The following is a 23,877-nucleotide window of genomic DNA, read 5'->3' as shown; positions in this document are numbered from 1 at the left end:
ACTTGAATGAAATATTGTTCTACATTGCTTGCTCAACTGACATGTTTGACATTGGAAATCTAACACTGAACATGACTTAAAATAAATAAGGAAATAGAGACTTCACTATTTCAAAAGACACATGACCTAACTGATTATGCCACAAAAAAAATTGACTCCTATTTGATTGACTATGCGACTCTGAGGATGACACCGAGAAACCAACCTTGTTGTCAAGAGTGTAGAGACCATCCACTAAGCTTCCTCTACCAATCGTCCTCCTTGAAGTTAGATCCTGAAAAACACATAGACCAGGAAAAAAGGCTACATTGCAGTTTAAATAGTTTGTGATACTACTAATGGAAAGCAGATTGATGGGAAGTTGAGGGACATGCAAAACATTATTTAGGTTATGTCCATGAGGAAAGGATATTGATCCTTGGCATGCAATGGAGGAGAATGATCTATTTGTGAGTCTCACCTTATCCCTTCCTGACAAAAGGCTATAAGACTGAAAAAGGTGTGGCTTATTGGTCATGTGGTTAGAGGCGCCTGAGTCAATGATCCAGGGGGAATCAGTGGTAGTGGAGACATGGAAGCTAGAGGCTGCATTTCCTAATGTAGATGCAAATGAAGTAAAAGGGGTACTAGTAACTGAACTGTCCATCTGGCGCAAGGCCCTACCATATGATTCCAAATGACTATGAAATGAATTCATGATATCCTCCTTGGGGTCAGAACCATTGAAGTGCTCCTGGGCAGTACCAGTTGACACCCCAGTAGGTTGAGTATCTTGGGTTGCCACATTTGCTGCATTATGTGCTGTATTAGGCTTCTTCTAACCCTACAACTAGGGCTGTCAACGGGTCGGTTCTGGGTCGGAACCAGGTAGAACTGGTCCCGGAACTGATAAGATAACCCACGGACCCGGAACCAACCTAGACCCTATAGGGTTTGTGATTTTGGACCCAAAACCGAACTGATTGGTTCTTGGGATAATCGGGTCCAACCCGATGGACCCGATTATGAATTCCTTCCTTGCTTTCATATTTGCATCAGTACCTGATTCTTAAAATTTGTAATTCAAGATGTAGACCCAGACCTTGTGTGATGCATGTACTAAAAGTAGGATCAGTTTAGATTAGTCGGGAACTAGGAGGCTAATGCTTCTTGCTCACACCTAGTCATAGCAGTGATTTTTTTTCTTGTTTCTTTTCCAATTTCTGTTCTCTTTTTTCATGGTGTTAACAGTCTTAGGCCTTCTTTCTCGTATGTTTGAATATTAGAAAAATTTATAAAGAATGCAATATTCACAATAACTCCATAAACAAGATGAACACCCATTAATTCAAACGCCCATTAAAAATCCAATATGCAACATTTCAGTTTTTTTGACACTCAAAAAATCAATCAACATTTTAACAATAAAAAAAAATCAAAATATTTAAATGAAGGAAGATCGAAGATTTCACAATAAAAAATCAACATTTTGGACTTTCAGTTTGTCATTGATCATTGGGTAACACAGGGAGTGGGAGTTACTACTTACTGAGTTATTGTTGATGGATGGTCGTTGGATGGACGAACTAGGCGGTGAGACGATGTACTTCCAGCCGGCAGGGCAGCCTCCACTCTCCTCTCCAGACGGTGTGACCACTGAGACGGACCAGCCAGTAGCTTTCGATCGATGTGCTTCAAGTTTCGATTTTCGAGTGAGAGAACTGAGAAGAGATTCAATCTTAGAGAAAGAGTGACTAAGTGAAACTGTGAATGAAGACTTCTTTAGAAAGGCAAAAGCGAAAAGGGTTAGCTGATTGGGGGGGGGGGGCAGCATTTCGATAGGGTTTTGAAAGAAACCCCACTGAAATGACACCTTTAGCCCCACCTTATTTAAATATGACATAACATAAATCATATATCTATTTAATAGTATATATAGGGTCGGGTCAGGTCCAAATCAGTTCAGGACAAGGTGGACCTGGTTCTGACCCGATAGTAATCAAGATTTTTTAAAGACCTGGAACCGACCCATCGAGACAAATTCTTGAACCAGAACCGGTCCAATCGGTCTGGGTCCATCGGGTCTGACCCAACCCATTGACAACCCTACCTGCACCTTACCCTGTTCTTGGTTCTTTACAGCCCACTTTGGCCTCCCATGGAGCTGCCAGTGCAGAACAACTTGTCCTTATCATCAACCTTCTTGGTTTTTTTTCCCATATTGTTACCACCCATTGCAGCTAATGCCACCCGTTGCTCCCCCTCAGTTGTAACCATCACACTCTGCCTACTTTCCTCAGACTGAACCAAGGCATACACCTCTTGAACTGAAGGCAACTCTTTACTCCCTAAAATCTTTACGATAAGAGGTTCATATACGGGGTTTAGTCCCAGCAAGAAAGCAAAAACTCGTTGCTGAGAAATCAACTTCTATAGCTTGATAGTGATCCAACTCCTTCCATACTGAAGTAAGGGCTGAATAGTAGGCTGACAAACTACGGTTCCCCTGTTTACAGGTTGAGGATTCAGCTTGTAGTTGGTAAATCTTGGCATAGTGCTACTGATAAAAAAATCTTGGCATAGTGCCTTTGCTCAGAATAAGTGGTTTTGGCTTGTTCCCATATCTCACTAGCAATGTCTAACCAAGTAAAGTTCTTCTTCACATCAGGTTCCATGGCTGCAAGGAGCCAGGACATCACCATACTATTTTCTTGGTTCCACTTATCATGTTCAGCTGTCTCATTCTTGGGTTCTTTCACTCTTCCATTTATGTAACCAGCTTTTCCCCTTGCTGTTACACAAGGTTTTACACCTTTATCCCACTCCAGGTAGTTTAGGCCATTTAAAGGGGTAATCGGCATAGGAAACATCATATTCTCAACTCTCATAACAGTTGTACTACAGGTTGATGTAACCCCGGATGAAGCAGAATCATCATTTTCCATTGATGGAGAAGATCTACGCAACAGAAAACAGAACCACAGGTGCACAAGACTAGTCCCCACCCAACTACTACCTCTCACAGTCACATTCAGGGTACTAAACACCAAAACTTTTACTTCTGAAAAGAAAAATGCACTGCTGAAATCAGTCCAGCAATTAAACAATCCAGAAACAGCCCGGAAGCAACCCAGAAATAGTCCAGCAACAGTCTAGTAATTTAAAGAGACCACAGAAACAGTCCAGCAACAGTCCAACCATTAAAAGGACCACATACCAACTAATTACAGCACATACCTGTGACAAAAGGGGATCATACACCCCTGTACAGCACCTGTATGAAGGTGCAAACCCAGAAAAGAGGCCTTTACAGCATCAGCCAAAAGAAAAGGAAGCCTTCACAGCATTGGCCCTCTCCTACTAGGGTTACCTTGGTGCTACGACCAAGGAAGAACCCAGAAAACACAGTAACAGGGTGGTCTGACCAGTTTGATTAGGGTTTCTTGCCTTCACTGTCCAAGAAATCAAGAAAAAACTGGGAATGAATGTGATTCAGAGAAGAGAAAGGATCTCTATAGCCCAGAATTGCGCTCTGATAATACCATGTTTTCTTTCTGAGAGAGAGAGAGAAGAGAGAAGAGAGGAGGGAAGAGAAGGGAAAGAAAACTGTTTGAGAGTCAAAAGTTCTTGCTGGCGGTGCCCAGCTTCTTATTTATAATAGCAAGAAGCAATTAAAAGAAAAGAAAATTACAAACATGCCCCTGGTGGCACACCCTAATAATAAAATAATTAAAACCAGAAAACAACATGCTGACAGCACCCTAACAGCAGAAAAAAAAAAACAACTCTAACAACACGGTTCAGATCCTAGGGGTGAGTGGTTTGAACTAGGTGGGTTTCAGGGGTCTTTTAGCTACTCGTCGGATAATCCCAGTGAATCTCCTCTTAATATTGAAAACGATGAATCTGAGAAGCCTCCCTATAACAACGAAAGTTTCGATGACTGCTGCAATTCTTTAGGCTTACGAACTCTGGCTCCCTCTGATGGGATTGAACCAGGTACGAGGAAGGTATCAGAAAAGGGATGCTGTATTGGAAGATTGGATTTCAAGGTCATGGAGTGGACTCAGCCGGAGAAGTTTTCACAAAAAAAAGATGACAATTCTGAAGAAGATGACATCAAGATTTTGGAAGAGCTGGAACCTGAAAAAAAAAAAAAAAGAGGGTGGAAGGGAGAACAGATTGGGGGAGAATGTACATGGAGGAGGGGGAGAGAGGGGCAAAGTTCAGATAGGGCTTGGGTTGGAAAATGTTGGCCTCCAGGTCTTTAGGGAAAGTCCAGACCATTGATGAAGAGGATAAGGAAAAGAAAGTCTTTATCAAGAATCTGTATAAGGAGACAAAAATATAGAACCAGACCTTTGCAAGAGGATGAAGAATCAGGTGAAGAGGATGGAGCAATGGGTACAGAAATCTGTGGAAAGGTTGCTGAACACAGGGGTGAAGGTCAGTAAATTGTTGGGTTTATTCTTCTTGGGGGTGGGGGGGGGGACTTCACAAAGTAAACTTTTAGGGAGGTGGAAGAGACGAGATTCTAGACTAAAGAGAAGATTAAGGGGGCGGAAGATTCTGGTTCAGGGACAACTAAGGAAATTGGAAGATTATGATAGTTGGAGATGTAGAGGAGGGGAGTGGTATAGAAGACCTGAGTGCTGAACAACTGTTTGAGAAGAACGCCATATTTGAGTTAGAAAAAATTTATACTCAAGGGGAGGTTTCTACGATGGTGGAGAAATGCCCTAATGCAGTAAGAAGATTTAGAAAACAGAAAACCAATCAAAAGAGACAAGTTTCAAATGTTTTTGCCAGATTGAAGCCAGGAGTATATGGAGCGGAATTAAAAAAGAAAGGGAGAAAGATAAAGAAAGTTACCCAGATGAGACAAGAGATCTCTATATTAGACAGTAGGCATGATGAGAAATGGATAAAGTTTAAGTTGATCTTTTCATTAGTTGGATTGTTTGGTTTCAGGATATTTTTTCATATGCATCTTCTGTCAGAATTTGGATTTCTGGGATATTCAGGCTATGGCATGTTTTTGTTGTTTTAGGGGTTGGGGGTAGGGACATCTGTGATTTTGTTGTGATATTTGTTTTTGGATATGGGTTTGCTTCTTAAGGTGCTTTGGTATGTCTGTAGGTTTTTCTCTGTTTTTAGGGGCTTTGTTAGGGCAGATCTGTTGTTTTTGGGCCTGCTATTGCTGGGCGATTCCTTATCGCCCTGCTGTAATCTCCTCTTCCTTTTTCTCTAATAATTTTTTTTTTATTTTATCTTAAAAAAAATTGTTAGCTAGTGCTGCAGTTTGAAGATGGGGCCTTGTTCTTGGTTAAAACTATTTTAATTTTATTATGGTTATTGCCTTTCGGTCTTGGTTTTGTCTTCTTGTGCAGCATTTCTTACAGTTTAAATTTTAGTGAACTTTCTTTCCTACCCAAAAAAAAATCAAATATTTTTACAGTGAATCCTCTTTTCATTTTGTCTATTGAAAGCTCCCTTATCAATTTACCATTTCTTAATAGGTAAGAAAGGAGAAAGCTGTATATGATACATTGAATATGCTGAACTTTGATGTTACAAAGAAGTGTCTAGTTGGAGAAGGGTGGTGCCCTATATTTTCAAAGCCTCAGGTAACATTTTCATCACTACCATTGTTGATCTTTTTTTGGTGGATAGATTTTCCATAAAATGTTAATTAGTATTTCAGTACTTCTCTAGAACATTTACACTTTGACATGCAACAGATTCACGATGTATTGCAACGTGCAACACTTGATAGCAACTCACAAGTGGGGATAATATTTCATGTGATGGATGCTGTGGAATCACCACCTACATATTTTAGAACCAACTGCTTTACGAATGCCTTTCAGGAAATTGTTGATGCATATGGGTATGCTATTCACTTTTGCAGCTGTTACTTCTAATGGACACAGTATTTGTATGCATTAAAATCCAAGCAAAGGCCATCTTGAAATTGAAGCACCATTGATGCAGGATGGTAAAATAGATTTATGTTTTTTGTAGGTTTTGAGATTTTTTTTTTCTGAATTCTGAGAAAACTAGCTAAGATATTCTGGAAATAAGGTTAGAATATTTGGTAAGGGATATTTTGGTAATTCAAGTTGTATATAAATGGACTGAATTTTGAATCCAATTGACTGGGTAATTAGGGCAGAAGTTTAGAGTTGATAGATGAGGCATATACTTCAGCAAATGTGATATTAGTGAAGACCGAGAATAACGGTGAATCATCAAGAACATGCACTATTAATTAAGTGATCAATGCTAAAATTACCAAATGGAGAAAAAATGCTGGGGAGCAAGAGCAATTTTTTTAGGGACAAATGAGAATATGTACATGCAGTAACCTTATTATATTCAGGGTTTGATGGAGTTGTCACCACCGAGTACATGAAGTTTGAATACTTTGGATAGGTGCTGTTTAATTCAAACTCCAGAGCACTTCTCTGAAGATGCAGAAAGTGACTGTTTGCTGAGTGGAAAGCAGTTTTGGGGATTTGGGATGAGTTTTTCTTCCTTTATTACCTGGCAGGTTTTTCTCCTGTATGAAGGCTACTGTTTGTGTGACCGAAATGGCATGTCCCTGCTGATATGCCTGGTTACTCTCTGCTCCTATTTCAGGAAGTATACCGGAATTGCAAACCTGCTTGGTGCTTGGATGGACTGATCAACAGCCCATATCAATGTGCATGGATCAGCACACAAAACCTTTCTTTTTCAGCTTTGAAAAAGCTGGTCTAATCTGCTATACATGGCACTCAATCTTAAATGCTTATGTTTGATGATTAGTTGAAGAGACTTTGTGCTGTCCTTTTTTGGTAGAAAATGAATCCAGATTTGCTCCTCACACCAACCTCACAGCACTTCCAGCCATGCATTGGGAACATCTCCCGCTGTACTTGTATGTTGTCATTCATGGCTGCACTATGCTGTGAGGTTGATGTGAAGTGTGTAAGGAGCAAATCTGGTTTCATAGAAAACTACTTTACTGCTCCTTTCTATTGATTTTAGTTCTGTAGCTCTCAATTCTTCAAATTGTTAAGACAGCAATGTTCTTTTGCAGTGTTGCTAGGTACCAAGAAGCAAACCCCGCTGTTTATACTGTTATTACATTTCCATTTCTTTTTGCTGTAATGTTCGGGGACTGGGGACATGGAATATGCTTATTGTTGGGAGCAATAATTCTAATTGCTCGTGAGAATAAACTTGGTTCTCAGGTATTTGTTTTCTTTTTTGTATCATTGAAATAGCACGATGAAGAAAATTACTATAAAATTTGTTCATGTATATATTGTATTTTATTTATTTGTATTTTTAGTTAAAACATCTCCATGGTATTCCTAGATTGTTAGAAGGTTTTTATCAGGACTGAGCTATAAGTGGTAATACTTCTTAAGCTTAGGTTTTTTTGTTTTCCCAAATAGTTCTATATGCCTTACAGTGCATTGTTTCATACTTTCAAATACAAATTGAGAATGTTTTCTCATACTCCAATTAAAGGAAATTTTCCCTTGTTTTTCATTAGAAACAAAAATTACAATTGGAATTAGACCAGAAAAATATTGGGCTTTAAATAAAAGATTTTTGCTTCTACAATTCTTGGTATTGTTCCTGAAATGATTACATGCATTTTGCACAAAGACATTAGTTCTTTTAATCATTGGTTTGTAAATAACTAAATATGCTACCAGTGTTTTAAAAGTGCAAAGGCCATTTTGTGCCTGAGGTGCAAGGTGAGGTGCACACCTTTTCTGAAGCAAGGCACAAAATAAAAAAAAAATAAAGAATTGCAAAAAATATAAAAATCAAAATAAATTAAGAAAATATAAAAAGTAGTATTAATTAAAAAAATCAAACTTTAATTTTAAACTAATTTTTTTAAGAAACCTAAAATTAAAATACATAAACATAACATATAAAAATGCAAAAAATAAAATAAAAAAATAGCATATAAAACATATTCAAGCATGTCAAACTTTCAATTTCGTTATTTCTTTCCAAATTGCATTATTTCAAATAAATAATATGATGTTAAACATCTTTCATTCCTAATTCTTCAAGCTGCCTTTGTACCAAGCCCATTGAGGCAAGCCCAAATAAATCCACGTTAGGGTCTTAAATTCTTAATCCCTACAAAAAATGATTTTAGAATTTTAATTGTCTTTTAAAAATATCTTTTTGAATGAATGAACAATATTAGCAAATAAGGGGTTCTGTGTTCAAACCTTTCTGTTTGCTTTCTTTCCGTGTTCAAAGCACTGGTAAAAATTTGTGCGTGTTTGGGGAAGACAATAAGTTTTTTTTTGGTGGGAAGAAAACAAGAAGTATCATCTCATTAGGATTGTGGTTTAGGTCTGGGTAATACAAATAGGAATAAGATATCCCATTGACTCTGACAAATTGTGGCACTCTCTAATCAAAAGCATTCATGGGTGGGATGCCAAGGTAGACATAAGAGATAACCTTTAATACCCTTGGAAAGTCCATAAAAATCTTGAATGTTTACTCAGATTTATTAGATATGACCCTGGGAGGGGGAATCAGGTTAAGTTTTGGGAAGATTTGTAGTGGACTTCTGGCTTCATACCATCTCAAATTATAAAAACATACCTATCTCTCAATTTGTGGCCCTAGGATCTTCTCCATCTTCTTGGGACCTAGGATTTCAGAAGGGACTTAGAGACCATGAAACCTCTAAGGTTATATTTTTGTTTCAGCTTGTTTTGATGGTTCAAACAAGTTCTGTACAGATATATATATATATATATATATATAGAGAGAGAGAGAGAGAGAGAGAGATCTGTCAAACTAGAGAGTCTAAACCCTAACCCTCCTAGTCGACTATAACCTTTTATTATATGGAAAAGTACGAAAGGCCTAATGCAGATTTCTGAATTCCACTGCAAATCTATAAACATTCAAAAGGTCAAAAACCCACACTCTGTGCACCCATACCCACCCGTGAATTGGCATAAATTCCGAGCTGGCACCTACCCCAACTGTACTTTGGGCCTATGAATTCTGGCACTGGGCTGAATGGTCATTCTCCCTTTATTATATTCATTAAGGGTACAGAGTCAAATATGCCCCTACTTACGTATGGGACAAGAAATTTAAAATAAAACAATATTGCCAAGTCACCACTTAAAGTAAAATGAAGAAGACTAAGTTACCCCTACTCGGCCAACTCTAACACAGCTCCTTGATGGGGTATTCTTGGATGAGAATAGAGTTGACCAAAGAATCTAGGCACCGATCAAAATAGTACCTTCTCTTGTACTTTGTTCTCTAAGGACTTGTGACTTGGCTTCTTCCGAGCAGCCCTCTCTTGACTTTCCTAAAAAAGCAATTTGGGCAAGCACAATGCCGCCTAAAACTAGGCATTCTATTTGGAAGTGTCCCATGTAATGATAAATGCCTGCAAAATTTTGCAGAAAAGTCCATCTTGGACATTATCAATCCATATCTGTCTCCTTTGCATAGTGTGAATAAACCCTAGTTCATTCTAGGTTAAAGCAAAGAAGAAGGAAGAAGAAAGAAAAGAGAAAGAAGGAGAAGAATGTTCGGCCAGACTAGAAGAGAGAAAAGTGAAAGCCACTCTCTCCTAGCCGACCCACTTGACTTTTATTCATAAAACTTAAGTTACAAGAAAGACAGTGTTGTCCCTCATAAAACATGGGACACAACTTAAACTCAAATACAATAGACATTTCACTTTCAATAAGATACACCAGAATGACCAAAATACCCCTGACTCGAGCATTCTAACACTCCCCCTCAAGCTGGAGAGTATATATCATATAGTCCCAGCTTGTTACAAATGTAATCTATTCTTCCCCGAGACAATCCTTTTGTGAAGAGATCTGCCCACTGATTTCTTGAGCTCACATGAGATGTAGTTATTACCCCACTTATCACTTTCTCTCTCACAAAGTGACAATCCACCTCAATATGTTTAGTTCTTTCATGGAAGACAGGATTGGATGAGATGTGAATAGCAGCTTGATTATCACAATATAGTTTCATGGGTTTGCCAATTGAGAAACCCATCTCCTGTAGTAGGTTCTTCAACCATACTAGTTCACATGTGGTATGGGCTATAGCCCTGTATTCTGCTTCCGCACTACTTCTTGCCACCACTGTTTGCTTCTTGCTCTTCCATGTTACAAGATTGCCACCCAGGAAGGTACAATACCCTGTGGTTGACCTTCTGTCTGATATAGAGCCAGCCCAATCAGCATCTGTGTACCCTACTATCTCAAGAGTTCCTCCCTTTTGGTATAACAAACCACGACCTGGAGCACCCTTTAGGTACCTAACAATTCTCAGAACAGCTTCCCAGTGAGGAACCCGGGGATGTTGCATAAACTGACTCACCACACTCACAGCAAATGATATATCTGGTCGGGTAATGGTCAGATAGTTCAACTTTCCCACTAACCTTCTGTATCTTCCAGGATCATCAAACTCTTCACCTGCATCCACACTTAGCTTGGCATTGAGTTCCATAGGAGTCTCTGCTGGTTTAGCACCTAACAACCTTGTTTCTTCAAGTAGATCAAGAACATATTTCCTCTGACATAGGTTGATCCCCTGTTTTGACCTCGCAACTTCTATTCCTAAGAGGTACTTTAGCTTCCCCAGATCTTTCGTATTGAAGTGATCCTGTAAGAATTTTTTCAGTCTGTCAATTCCATTGCTGTCACTCCCAGTTATGACAATATCATCTACATACACGACTAGCAAGATTTTTCCATCTTTTGAGCTATAGTTGAACACAGAATGATCAACCTGACACTGTTTCATCCCAAAGGCCTTCACCACTTCACTGAACCTACCGAACCATGCACGAGGAGATTGTTTCAGTCTATAGATTGCCTTTTTGAGCCTACACACCTTACCAGCCTCCCCCTGAGCAACAAACCCTGGTGGTTGCTCCATATACACCTCCTCAACAAGATCACCATGTAGAAAGGCATTTTTGATGTCAAGTTGTAGGAGAGGCCAATCATACATAGTAGCCAATGAGATCAACACCCGAACTGAACCAATTTTACCCACAGGAGAGAATGTTTCCATATAGTCCACACCATATAATTGAGAATAGCCCTTGGCCACCAACTGTGCCTTCAATCGTTCCACACTGCCATCGGGAAGATGCTTCACTATATAGACCCATTTACACCCAACAGTGTGCTTACCAGGAGGAAGGGTGGTGAGTTCCCACGTGTGATTATGTTGTAGAGCAGAGAGTTCTTCTTCCATGGCTTGCCTCCATCCTGGGGAGGTAAGGGTTTCCTGTACAGTCTTGGGAATGGGAACCGATGAGAGTAATGATATAAACTTGCAATGAGAAGCAGAAAGGTGAGCAGTGGAAACATAGTCTAAAATGGGATGAGAATTACAAGTACGTTTACCTTTCCGCAAAGCAATAGGAAGATCAAGATCTGAGGGAGAAGGAGCAATAGCAGGATCTGTCGACAGGTGCTGTAATTGGTGGCCTCTCTGTAGTAACAGGCATATGATGTGCATCTGCAGTAGGAATGGGAGCTACAGGAAGAGGGTCCATAACCGGTACAGGAAGAGGAACCACAAAGGGAGAAGAAGAGACCCTGACATCTGAGAAAAATGGAACTGATTCAAAGAATGTGACATCAGAGCACGCAAACGATTTATGAAATTTTGGGTTATAACACTTGTACCCTTTCTGAGTCCTCGAGTAGCCAAGAAAAATACACTTCGTAGCTCGAGCATCTAACTTGTCTACTCCAGGCTCCAAGTGTTGAACAAAACAAACACAACCAAAGACTCTTGGGGTGAGAGGAAAGGGAGACAAAGTGGGAAACAACACGGAGAAAGGGGATTGACTTCCAAGGATTGACATGGGCATCCGATTTATCAAAAAACAGGATGTAAGAACAGCATCACTCCAAAAATGCTTTGGGACATGCATATTGATCATCAATGACCGAGCAGTTTCAAGAAGATGTCTATTTTTCCGTTCAGCTACACCATTTTGTTGTGGGGTGTAGGCACAAGAAGTTTGATGAATTATTCCATGATGTTCTAGGTATTGTTGAAATGGTGAGATGTATTCTTCGGCATTATCGGAGCGAAGTATTTTCAAATGAACACCAAATTGAGTGCATATTTCAGCATGAAATTTCTGAAAAATAGAGAACAATTCACTACGGTCTTTCATAAGGTAGATCCATGTCATCATTGAAAAGTCATCAACAAAGATTACAAAGTACTTAAACCCATTGTATGACACAACTTTAACTAGACCCCATACATCAGAATGAACTAAAGCAAAGGGACTAGAGACACGACTATCAATTCTTGGACTAAATGAGACTCGATGATGTTTTCCCAACTGACATGACTCACAATCTAACGATGAAAGATGACTCAACGAAGTGACTAGCAGCTTCAAAGACTTGAGAGAGGGATGACCGAGTCTGCAGTGCCATTGGAGAGGAGTAAGAGACAACTGGAAAGCCATTGGGGGGCCACCACCATCAAGGTAATACAAACCACCTGCTTCATGCCCTCCACCAATCTTCTTCCCCGTATTGAGATCCTGAAACACACAAGAAGAAGGATAGAAGGTTACAGAACAATCAAGAGACTTGGTTAATCTGCTAACAGACATAAGATTAAACGGAAACTCAGGAACATATAAAACAGATGCAAAAGACATGGAGGAGAAATCAACATCACCAACACCACAAATAGGAGATGTAGAACCATTAGCAAGAGTAACTGACTGAGATGTGGAGGAGCGAGAAAGGGAAGAAAATACATCAAGAGTCCCAGACATATGGTTCGAGGCTCCAGAATCAATGATCCAGGGTGAGGCTTTGGAAGCCAAGCAAGCCATACCTGAATGGGCAAGTGTAGTTGTGTTCTGCTGAGATGTTTGAAGGAACTTCTCATACACTGCCCGTGGTACACTCACCATTTCCTGCCCGGAAGCACAAGCGGGTGTGGAGGGTGTTGGGACAGTTTGTTGGCTTTCAATAATGGTGCTACTACTCTTAGATGTAGCATGGTTAGCCCAAGTGTTGGGTGGACCACGCAAATCATAGAAGAAATTAACTGTGTGCCCCTCTAAGCCACAATGTGTACATTTTCTCTGAGCATTACTCCTTCCTCTTCCACAGCCTCCCCCTGACTCTCGGCCTCCAATCCGGCCACTAGCCCAGTTAAATATGTGTCCACCACGGTTGCTTGGAGGGCCATTGCTGCCACCACTACTTCTAATTCCATGGCCACTCCCTTTAGTCACTACCAAACCAGATCTATCAGAGAAGGAAGAATGTTCTACCGGCTCAATGGATGTCCTTTTGAGACGGGTGAAAACTTCTTCAAGTGAAGGGAGAGCTGATCTCCCCAATATTTGTGCTCTGACAGGCTCATACTCAACCTTCAAGCCCACAAGAAACCTAGTCACATCAAGTTGTTCACGTTGCTTTTGTTGGATCTGGACATCTGATGTTAGAGGGTGATACACATTTAGCTCATTGCGGATGTTCCTCAAACTTGCTTAGTACTCCTCTAAGCTTTGACTTCCTTGCTTCAAATTGAAGTACTCTTGGTACAACTGATATACCCTAGTTGTGTTGTCTTGTCCAGAGTACAACTTTTTAGCATGATCCCAGATCTCTTTGGCTGTATCTAGGAACATGAAGTTCACACTAATCTTTGGTTTCATGTTGTTCCAAAGCCATGTCATTATCTGTGCATCATCTTGTTCCCAATCACTGAACCTAGGAGAATTAGAGGAAGGTTTCTCCTCCCTCACATGTTTTGCTTTCCTCTTGGCCTTCAAGAACACCTCCACAGATTTTGCCCATGGTACATAGTTCTCACCATTCAACTTGATGGATGTCATTTGAACACTTATATAATCTGAAGAAAGCATGATGCTGGTTTTGTTGTCATTCCCATCTATGGAAGAAGCCATCTCCATTTTTTCACCTTCAAGTATGCAACACAACCACACACTTTCACACGGCTTATCTCACCTATAGCACCACCAATCCCAGCTTTAAATACACATTACACACCACACACTAAGGCTGAAATCTCTCAGTCTTCACATCAAACACCTGGGCTGCACACTGCAAAATCATTCACCACCACACATTAAGACTGAAATCACTCAGTCTTCACATCAAATACTTGGGTTGCACACTGCAGAACTGATTACAGACAAGGTCTAGGACCCAACCACCACTACCACCAATCACCACGACACAACCACCACCAAACTACTGCTGTTGTGAACCTCAGCAGTCGGCGACTCTTCTTTCAACATACATATGAAGAGGAATGCAGAGGAATACGACTGAAATGCATATCAGTCACACCAAGCATCACCACAACCAACTTCTGAAGCAACAAGAAAACATTTACAGTCCCTTACTTGGACAAACAACAGTAGTGTTCATACCTGTCCACATTCAGCCCTTTTCAATACTGAATAGAGGGTTTAGTATACCACTTCAACGACCATCACAGCAACGACTGGAGGCATTCTCACCTCCAGACCCACAAAATGACAGCTCCTTTTCAGCCCCTTATCGAACCTCCACTCAGGTCAATCGAAAATGAAGAAGACGACTGTGAAAGCTGGCGGCGAACCCAGAAAGAGAACAGCAACAAGAAAAAAATAAGGATACGACCTTACAGCTCTGATACCATGTGAATAAACCCTAGTTCATTCTAGGTTAAAGCAGAGAAGAAGGAAGAAGAAAGAAAAGAGAAAGAAGGAGAAGAATGTTCGGCCAGACTAGAAGAGAGAAAAGTGAAAATTACTCTCTCCTAGCCGACCCACTTGACTTTTATTCATAAAACTTAAGTTACAAGAAAGACAATGTTGCCCCTCATAGAAGATGGGACACATAACTTAAACTCAAATACAATAAACATTTCACTTTCAATAAGATACACCATAATGACCAAAATACCCCTGACTCGAGCATTCTAACACATAGAAAGTGAAGAATCCATCAATTACTTACTAATCTTCTGTGCAGTGTGTGGGAGCATTTTCTTGATCTTTTTGGTGCTAGGTGCTCTCCTATGAAAGTATGGCAACTTTATTTGCTCTGTCATTTTTCTTGCCTCCGAAAAGAAGAGGCAACTCATTTGGAGCTGAACTGATGGCAGCTCTTCAAGGACTCGATCTAGAAAGAACATCAGAAATCAGAGAGCTGATTGTCACTAGACTCAGTCTAGCAAGAACATCAAGATTGTTGCTTGTCTGAAAGGCAATCAAGAAGATCCTTGGTGACTTAGAAATTTAAATTAGAGAACCAGGTCTTTAATTGTGGCCCTTCAGGTGGAAATACATTCAGTCCCTAGATCTGCTAACTCCATTGCAGATTCTTTAGCAAGGGAAAAGGTTACTAGACAGCCCCTGGTATGGGGCAATGACCCTTTGAAATTGGAACTTGGGCATCTGATATTTATGTTTTGGGGGAGCCGCAAGAGGCTGGCTCAATTAAATTTGCTTGTAATATTGAAATGGATTTGGATTTGTACATAAACCTTGTATTTATTTTCTGTAATTCATCAAATATATATATATATATATATATATATATATATATATATATATATATCATTACCATTTGGCTGGCTCATGAGGTTGGACAAAAGGAGTTAGAGAATTCAGCACATATAATAGAGTAAGATGTCGGACTTGCATTTCTTCTTCTGTTTCTAGTAATGTCATTATCAGCTATGGAACCTTCTTCCCAAGGAAAAATTTTGGATGGCTGTTCTTCAGGAAATTCAGGACCTTAAGGCATTGGAAAGGTATCCCAAATCCACTACGGGGGAGATTCTTCAAGTTTATAATGGATCAATGGGGATTGGTGAATGGTGGTTCTGTATCGGAAGATGGAAGAGGGTGCCAGGTGGTAGTGTGATGGTTGAAAGATGGAAGAAAACACCAGATGTCAGATCATCAGTTGCCAGAGGGAATATATCATTCCTCAGGATGGGAGTATCAGCTAATTAAATAGATAATTCCTAGTATGAGTGTGATAAGTAGAAATGTTGCTGAATAGCTGGATGGAGGTGGCAAATTCTGCTCCTACTCACTCTTCTGTTTGTCCTGTTGTTCTGTCAGGAATAGGAGGGGTCTTCAGAGATGAGGATGGGAGGGTGATTGCAATGTATTCAGGTTCCATTGGGGTTGGGGACTCTCTTAAAGTTGAGATCTATGCTGTACTGGAGGGGACTCTCTTGAAGACTAAGGAACTGAATATTACAAAAGTTAGTCGTTGAAGGGGACTCAAAGCTGGTGTTAAGCTGGCTACAGAAAAAGAGTGGACTTTGGCAATTTGCTAATGAGAGGAGGGAGATTAAGTGGCTAACTAGAGGGCTGGAAATCCATTTTCAGTGGGTTTACTGGAGGGGACTTTCTTAAAGACTAAGGAACTGAATATTACAAAAGTTAGTCGTTGAAGGGGACTCAAAGCTGGTGTTAAGCTGGCTACAGAAAAAGAGTGGACTTTGGTAATTTGCTAATGAGAGGAGGGAGATTAAGTGGCTAACTAGAGGGCTGGAAATCCATTTTCAGTGGGTTAAGAGAACAGCAAATGCTTTTGCTGATGCCTTGGCAAAGCTAGGGGTGTGGGAAAGGATCAAATGTTTTGGGCTGTTCTGCAATTTTTTCTTTGTTGTCCTCCTAGAGAGAGTTAAGCCTTTTTATCTCTCTCTAGAGTGCTGTAACTACATTTTTTATTAATCTAATGTGTTAGAGAATATCAACCTATTCAAGGACCTCGTCACCTAACAACTTAAGCTTTTAGGTTGAATGGTTCTTTGAGATGGTATCAGAGCCATTTTGACCAAGCGATCTAGTATTCGATGCTCGTTACCCCCATTATAATTAAATAAGTTTCAGCACAAGGTATGAGTGGGCCTGTGCTTGTTCACGCTTCAAGCCCAATGGGCTTTCATGTGAGGGGGCGTGTTAGAGAATATCAACCTATTCAAGGACCTCATCACCTAACAGCTTAAGCTTTTAGGTTGAATGGTTCTTTGAGATAATGGATTTCTGTTATTGATAAAAAAAAAGTAGAAATGGATTATATTTTAGTTCAGCCATATTTGATAAGCAAGAGTTTTTAATCTCTAGAGGCTGTATAGGGAGACTGTTTAGCTCAGCCTACAGGTTTCATGGTAGTTTCTCGTTTTCCCTTGCTTCTTTATATGCTTGCTCATCTTTCTTTTCAGTATAAATTCTTGCATGACTTGTTGTCTGTTGGGCAAATATACAATTAAATTTCTTAAACCATACCTTTTAAACAACTCTACCTTAGAAAGTATGTTTTCTACCACTGCTGCCTTATATATTGAAACTTTGGAAGTGCCTAAAGTGTTGATTTCTTGACATTCATGTTCTTACAGTTGATTTTTGCATTAAGGAATTTGCAAATAGAAAAGTCTGCATGAGAAATATTGCATGCATATAATGTCAATTTGTTTTAGTATTTGCTCACACCAAAGATGGAGATTTATACTTCTATTTTGGTTTACATTTGCATATCCTTGTTCCTTCCAGAAACTAGGCAGCTTTATGGAGATGGCTTTTGGTGGGCGCTATGTAATCCTTTTGATGTCACTATTTTCTATCTATTGTGGCTTGATTTACAATGAATTCTTCTCTGTTCCCTATCATATATTTGGTGGGACTGCTTACAAATGTCGGGATACTACATGCAGGTATAGTTTGTTTGCTTTTTTTTTTAAGGTTTACAATAGAATCAAAACTGTCATTGCACTACCATCATATTATCAATATTCAGAATTTTAGAAAATGTTATACATCAAGATTGTGCCCATGTTATTTTTCAAAAAAAAAAAAAAAAAAGAAGATTGTGTCCATATTTTTCACCTACTGCTTTAATGAACATCAAAGTGAAAACATTGATCGGAGATTGGATTCAACAACACTTTTTATTCTATTTTACCTGCTACATTATTTACATGCTTCTTAACTTCTGTGGATATACATTTCCATATTTTTTTTATCAGTAAAGGAGAATTTATTTATTAATTTAAATAACAGATTACAATTTCTTTAGCTGCTTTGCATTCCAGAGTATAGCAATATACAAAAAGTCCCAGATTATATGGATCAGCATCCCTTTGGCTTAATACAGCCAGCTACAGTTTTGCCCAAAATAGAGTAGGTCTATCAACTCCCTGTTTTGCTAGAGTGTCTCCCAATCCATTTGCTGTCCTTTTAACCCACCAAAATGTAGAGTCAAAAATCTTAGCAAGAAGTTCAATCTCCCTGAATGCAAATCTGTACTTCCAGGGTGCTGAGTTTACTTGCTTAGCCCAAGAAATGACCAAAAGTGAGTCCCCTTCCACTTCCAATTCTCTAGCTTCTAATTGTTCTACTATTCCAGGCCTTGTAAGAGTGTCATTATCTCTGCCTGAACCGAGTCTTCATACTCAATTGGTCCTGAGAACAAAGCCACAACTTCTCCATGATGATTTTGAAAGACTCCCCCTATTCCTGCTCTCCCAGGGTTTCCAAGGGAGCTACCACCAAAATTCAACTTCAATTTATTTGGCTCTAGAGGTTTCCAATCTATCTTGGTAATTTCTTTATGCATTCCCATTTGTGCCACTTCCTTTCATTTCCTCATTATATCACTTGTTGAGATATCTTTGAAGATATCAACAGTTTTTACCCAGTGTGCAGATCTGATTTTAATTGTTTCAATTACCTCCTATTAGATTTACTCTTCTCATTGAATGTCCTTTGATTTCTTTCTTCACAGATGGTCCAAACTACAACTGCTCTTGTTACCTTCCATAAGCATTTTGCCCTTTTTTTGTTGCCACAAAAAATTAGAACTGAATAAGCTAACCAAATCTTGTGGGGGGCCCATCTTTAGCCACACCATTGATCAGTATTGAGAAATGACCCGAACTGATACAACCTTTGATCCACTTTCTCCATCTTCCACCGAACCCAACTTTTTCCAGTAAATAGTTACTCCTGTGACAACGGAGCATTATACTCATTGATAGATAATGGAATTTCTAATAGAATCAAAATCAGAAGGGAAGAGATCCCAATATGTCTTATCCCAATCAACCTTGCTCCTTGCAAATGAATCTGTTAATTCATTGGTCGATCTATTGTTTCTTAAGTAGAATGATGGATGTCATGCTAGCGACTAGAGATCCAAGGACTCTTGCTACTGTCTCTCATCCATTTTATCATTACCTAGGAATCCCCCTTCCTTTCCACTCTCAATTAACCAAAAGAGTGTATCACTTTCAGTTGTTACAAGAGAGGTAACAGCTTTCCTCTAATAGAGTTCCTTTCACCAATATGTGATGCAGGAGCTGAAGAGGCAAAATTGGAATTTTATGAAATTTTATGTAGTTCTGTATTTTTGGACAATAGGGGTATTTTTGTCATTTTGCAATTTTCTGTGGGGTCCAACGATAGGGTTTAATTTGTCTAGTTATAGTTTGTTTATGTTTAAAATTTCATTGTCATTGCATATGTAGGATTAGAGTTATTGAGTCTTTGAATTGAAATAGGATATGACAACTTAGTTTGAGTCCTACTAGGGTTATTGAGTCTAACAGTTTGACTCCTAGGATTATTATGAGTTTAGAGTCTATAAATATGTACGAACGTTTTACACAAAAGCAATGATTTATATTGAGTTTTCTTCAGCTTATGCTACTATGGTGAGTGATTCCCATGCCCTAGAGTGATTCTAGGTTATTTCTCTCTTATTCCTTTAAGAAGCCATTACAGCCATTAACAGCCATTAAACTCTAATCAAGAAGTTCATTCAACATTCTCTAAGGACTAGAACTGAGCTGGTCCTACATCAGTTTGTATCAGAGCTAATGGTTTATTCACTATGTTCTCACAAAGTGGCCGCTATAGGCCTAGGGTATCTTCTAAACAATTTTACAGGTCTGGAATCAATGATGATTGGGTTTCTGAACCATATGAAGGGTCTTTGGTTGACTTGTTTGAGAAGATGCTGGAAGAAAACAGATCTAAGAATGTTTACTACAGGAGTAAAGTTTTCAAACATGTTAGAGGAGAAAGGGAAATACCAGATTTCAAAGGAGATGATTATCCGCAAGCATTCTTTGATTGGGTTGCTGAATTATAAGAATATTTTGATTGGCATGATATGTCTCACAAACAAAGGATTAGATTTGCACGCATGAAATTGACAGGTCATGCTAAAGTATCGTGGAGAACTCTTGAGCAACGATTAGAAAATAGAGGTGATGATCCCATTAGTACATGGGCAAAAGTGAATAGGTGTTTGCAAGAAAAGTACACCCCATTGGACTTCCATTATGATCTATATATGGAGTCAACTAATTTCAAGCAAGAGAATAAGCGACAGGTTACATGAAAGAACTTGAAGTCAATGGGAAGAAGGTACAAAGATGAAAAGAAAGTAGATGATTCCTTGCATGTTGAAGCCTATCCAAGAGCTGAAGTTGAGGATGAAGCTAAAGAAGAAGAATTTCAGGCTAAAGAAGTTGTAGATATTAAAAATCAAGAGGGTGCAGTCCAAGAAAAAACAGAAATTGTTGGAGTTTCCAACGCTCATGATCAGCTTGAGGTCAATGGTCAAAAAGAAATAGAAGTGGAGCAAGTTAAAGAAATTCAGGAGCAAGATACAAATACGTGTTGATTGTGATAGATCCTAGTATGGAAGTAAGTGACTTTATGCTACAAGTTCAACTAGAACTAATTCAAGAATTACAACTTGACATAGCAGAAATTCCACCAACATCAACAATGGAAGGAGCCCTAGAGTAGAAGTTGAAGGAAAAGTTTCAAATGTTGCAGTTGAGAATTTGGATAATCAAGGGGAAGATTCATCACAAAGGCTAGTTGATGAATTAAGTGTTCAAGAAACTAATACTATTGATGATTTAACAACGATGGTTATGGAAGGCAGTGTTTCAGAAATACGTTTCTTTCAAGATCCTTTTCTAGTTCTATGTGTGGCCTCTACTCTACAGTCCAAGCATGTAGATGTGGGAAGTCTTACTTCTGTAATTGGGGCACATCAACTTTTCATCCTCAAGTTCTTCAAAACTCGAGGATGAGTTTTTTTGAACAGGGGGAAAATGATGCAGGAGCTGAAGAGGCAAAGTTGGAATTTTATGAAATTTTATGTATTTCTGTATTTTTGGATAATAGGGGTATTTTTGTCATTTTGCAATTTTCTGTGGGGGTCCAATGATAGGGTTTAATTTTTCTAGTTATAATTTATTTATGTTTAAAATTTCATTGTCATTGCATAAGTAGGATTAGAGTTATTGAGTCTTCTGTGAATTGAAATAGGATATGATATGACAACTTAGTTTGAGTCCTACTAGGATTATTGAGTCTAACAATTCAACTCCTAAGACTATTATGAATCTGAGTCTATAAATATGTATGGACGTTTCACACAAAAGCAATGAATTATATTGAGTTTTCTTCAGCTTATGCTAGCTATGCTGACTGATTCCCATGCCCTAGTGCCACGGGGTTAATCAACGAGGCCCCGTGCGGCGCTCGATGGGGTCGAGAAAGCCTACGAATGCAAGCAACAACACACAAAAGGCAACAAGAATGCACACAGATTAGACAAAAGGTAACTTGTATTGCATTAATCAATGGTAAGCACAAGCACACAGTACAGTGTCGAGGGGATCTTGTGCTTAACCTTTACACGCTTATGAACTCACTCGACTACCTACCTCCCCTCAAAGAGTACATTAAGCTTTTGGGGGAGTGACAATAGGAAACATCAAAAGGATGAAAATTCATGCTATGTAATTACAATAACGCCATTGGCGGTCCCCCCTTACAAAATGCATGCATAGCCCACCCATGACACACATGCTGATACCTTGAAAGCACACGGTTGGCGCTCTGATGGCTCATGGTAGGTGCTTGATGGCGCGGTGAAGGAGTCACTCGTGACATTCTCCCCCACTCAATTCGATCTACGTCCTCGGAGATCGGCTTCGGCTGGTCCCTTGAAGTCTTTGTCGCGGAAGGAAGGTTCTTCTGCTGCTCCCGAACTGGCTGTCGTCCAAGGCCGAGGTGTATAGTTTGGTAGAATGGTTGGGTTGGCCTATTCTGTTGGGGTTTCCTATGGCTAAGTCCTTTCCTGGCGGCCTCAAGGTATGTTAATGGCTGATTCATCTTGGTTAGAGGGTAAGCTTGGGCCAGGTAAGGGTCAAAATGATGTTTTGGATTGTTGGGGTGTTGGTTCCCATTGATTTTTCCCCAAGGGTGACTCACAAGGCTACTACGTGATTCAGTCTGAGGGATGGTGCGAAAGTGGTCCCTAGGCAGCTTGGGTGGTACTCGCTTTCCCCTGTGGTGGTGGTAGTAGGTGAGGACGAACTTGGACACGGCCTTGGGTCTTCTGCTTTGCTTGACGGTTGTCGACGCGCACGAACTCTGTTGCTGGAAAGGTGTAGACGGCTGGATGGCCTGCTGCTATTGTAGTTGTTGGCTTGAGGGGCGGCTTCTTCAGCTAGTGGAGTGGGGAACTTCTCTGCTTCCTTCATGCTGGCGTTGAACAAGGCTTCTTCGTGAAAAAGTTGTAGTGCAAAAACTTGCTTCCCATGAACCCTAGTAGAAGTCGTAACTGGTACCATGCAAGGGGAGCGCTCGTCCAAGATGCACAGAGAGTTGATGTGAGGCAGGAGTGTTGCTTCTGCTTGTCTCATGAAGTCCATTCCCAAGACAACTCGAAAGTCATCCAAGGGTACCACTGAAAGATTAATCTTGCTTGTCCACAGCCCAACTTGGAGGTCAACCCCACGAGCCATGCCTTCAATCGCCTTTGCCTCGGAGTTCACGTCCTTGATCCACCCTGTCTCTTTCACAGTGTTCAGATTGAGTCGCTTGGCCTCGGCAACTGAAATGAAGTTGCTGGAGGCCCCTGTATCAACAAGGGCTTGAGTTGGCTTCCCGCCGAGGAGGATGTCTACATGCTTCAGCCCCCTTTGGGCTTTCTTTGTCCTTCCATGGTTGGCCTCTTTCTTCACCATGGCGTTGAAGAGTTGAAGGGCGCCCACTCTTGGCGCCTGCACAGACTTTTCCTCATCACTTTGCTCATCATCACTGAGCTTGGCGACAAGGGCATTGATCATCTTCTTGGTTGGGCAGTTGCGAACCAAGTGATTTCCCCCACTTAGGAAGCAAGAAATTGGGGACCCAGCGGTTCTGGGCTTGTAATGGTGCTGAGGGCCTTGCTCTCCTTGTGGCTTCTTCCCATAGTCTTGTCTTGCTGGCTTGTTGAAGCTGGAGTTGTCGTACGGAGGGCGTGAGCGACTTGCTCCCCCACTCAAATTAGGGGAACGTGGGCTTTCTGGCTTAGGAGCTTCTTCATCTGACAAGCTGGTCTCATTGAGTTGCTCCGCCACTGCCATTGCCGTGGCGAGGTCCTGTACGTTGCGGCGTTGGAGTTCTAGTTCGGCCCATGGCTTCAGTCCGTCCATGAAGTTGAACAGTAGATCCTTGTCGGACATGTCCGTGATCTCCAAGGTAAGGGCTGAAAACTCTTTAACATAATCGTGGAGTGAGTCCCCATGTTTGAGTGCTTTCAACTTCTTCCGCGCCAGGTACTCCACGTTCTCTGGGTAGAATTGCCGCTTTAGTTCTCGTTTGAAATCAGCCCATGTCTCAATGGTGCACGTACCCCGTTCAATGTCTTGGCATCGCCTGCGCCACCATAGCATAGCAATGTCAGTCAAATACATGATCACTGTACGAATTTGCGTTAGGTCATCATCAATGCTAGCGGCATGGAAATATTGATCCATTTGCCACAAGAAGTT

The 23,877-nt window shown here is 40.2% G+C and overlaps 1 protein-coding gene across 3 annotated transcripts in view; it reads left to right on the top strand.

Moving 5' to 3' along the window:
* The window catches only part of LOC148868299 (V-type proton ATPase subunit a1-like), a 79,299-nt gene that overhangs the window by 40,023 nt on the left and 15,399 nt on the right, over window positions 1-23,877 (top strand). For all 3 annotated transcript variants that reach the window (XM_088970661.1, XM_088970662.1, XM_088970663.1), the window contains 4 exons: window positions 5,499-5,606; window positions 5,721-5,869; window positions 7,064-7,217; window positions 17,585-17,745. In XM_088970661.1, coding sequence (XP_088826787.1) covers window positions 5,499-5,606; window positions 5,721-5,869; window positions 7,064-7,217; window positions 17,585-17,745 — 572 coding nt within the window. The remainder of the gene's footprint in view (window positions 1-5,498; window positions 5,607-5,720; window positions 5,870-7,063; window positions 7,218-17,584; window positions 17,746-23,877) is intronic.

The sequence above is a fragment of the Nelumbo lutea genome, chromosome 2 (assembly GCF_056320005.1).
Source record: "Nelumbo lutea isolate HS-2025 chromosome 2, American lotus-T2T, whole genome shotgun sequence".
Classification (NCBI taxonomy): Eukaryota; Viridiplantae; Streptophyta; class Magnoliopsida; order Proteales; family Nelumbonaceae; genus Nelumbo; species Nelumbo lutea.
The sequence above is the reverse complement of the archived record's forward strand: the minus strand, read 5'-3'. Positions and strand labels throughout refer to the sequence as shown.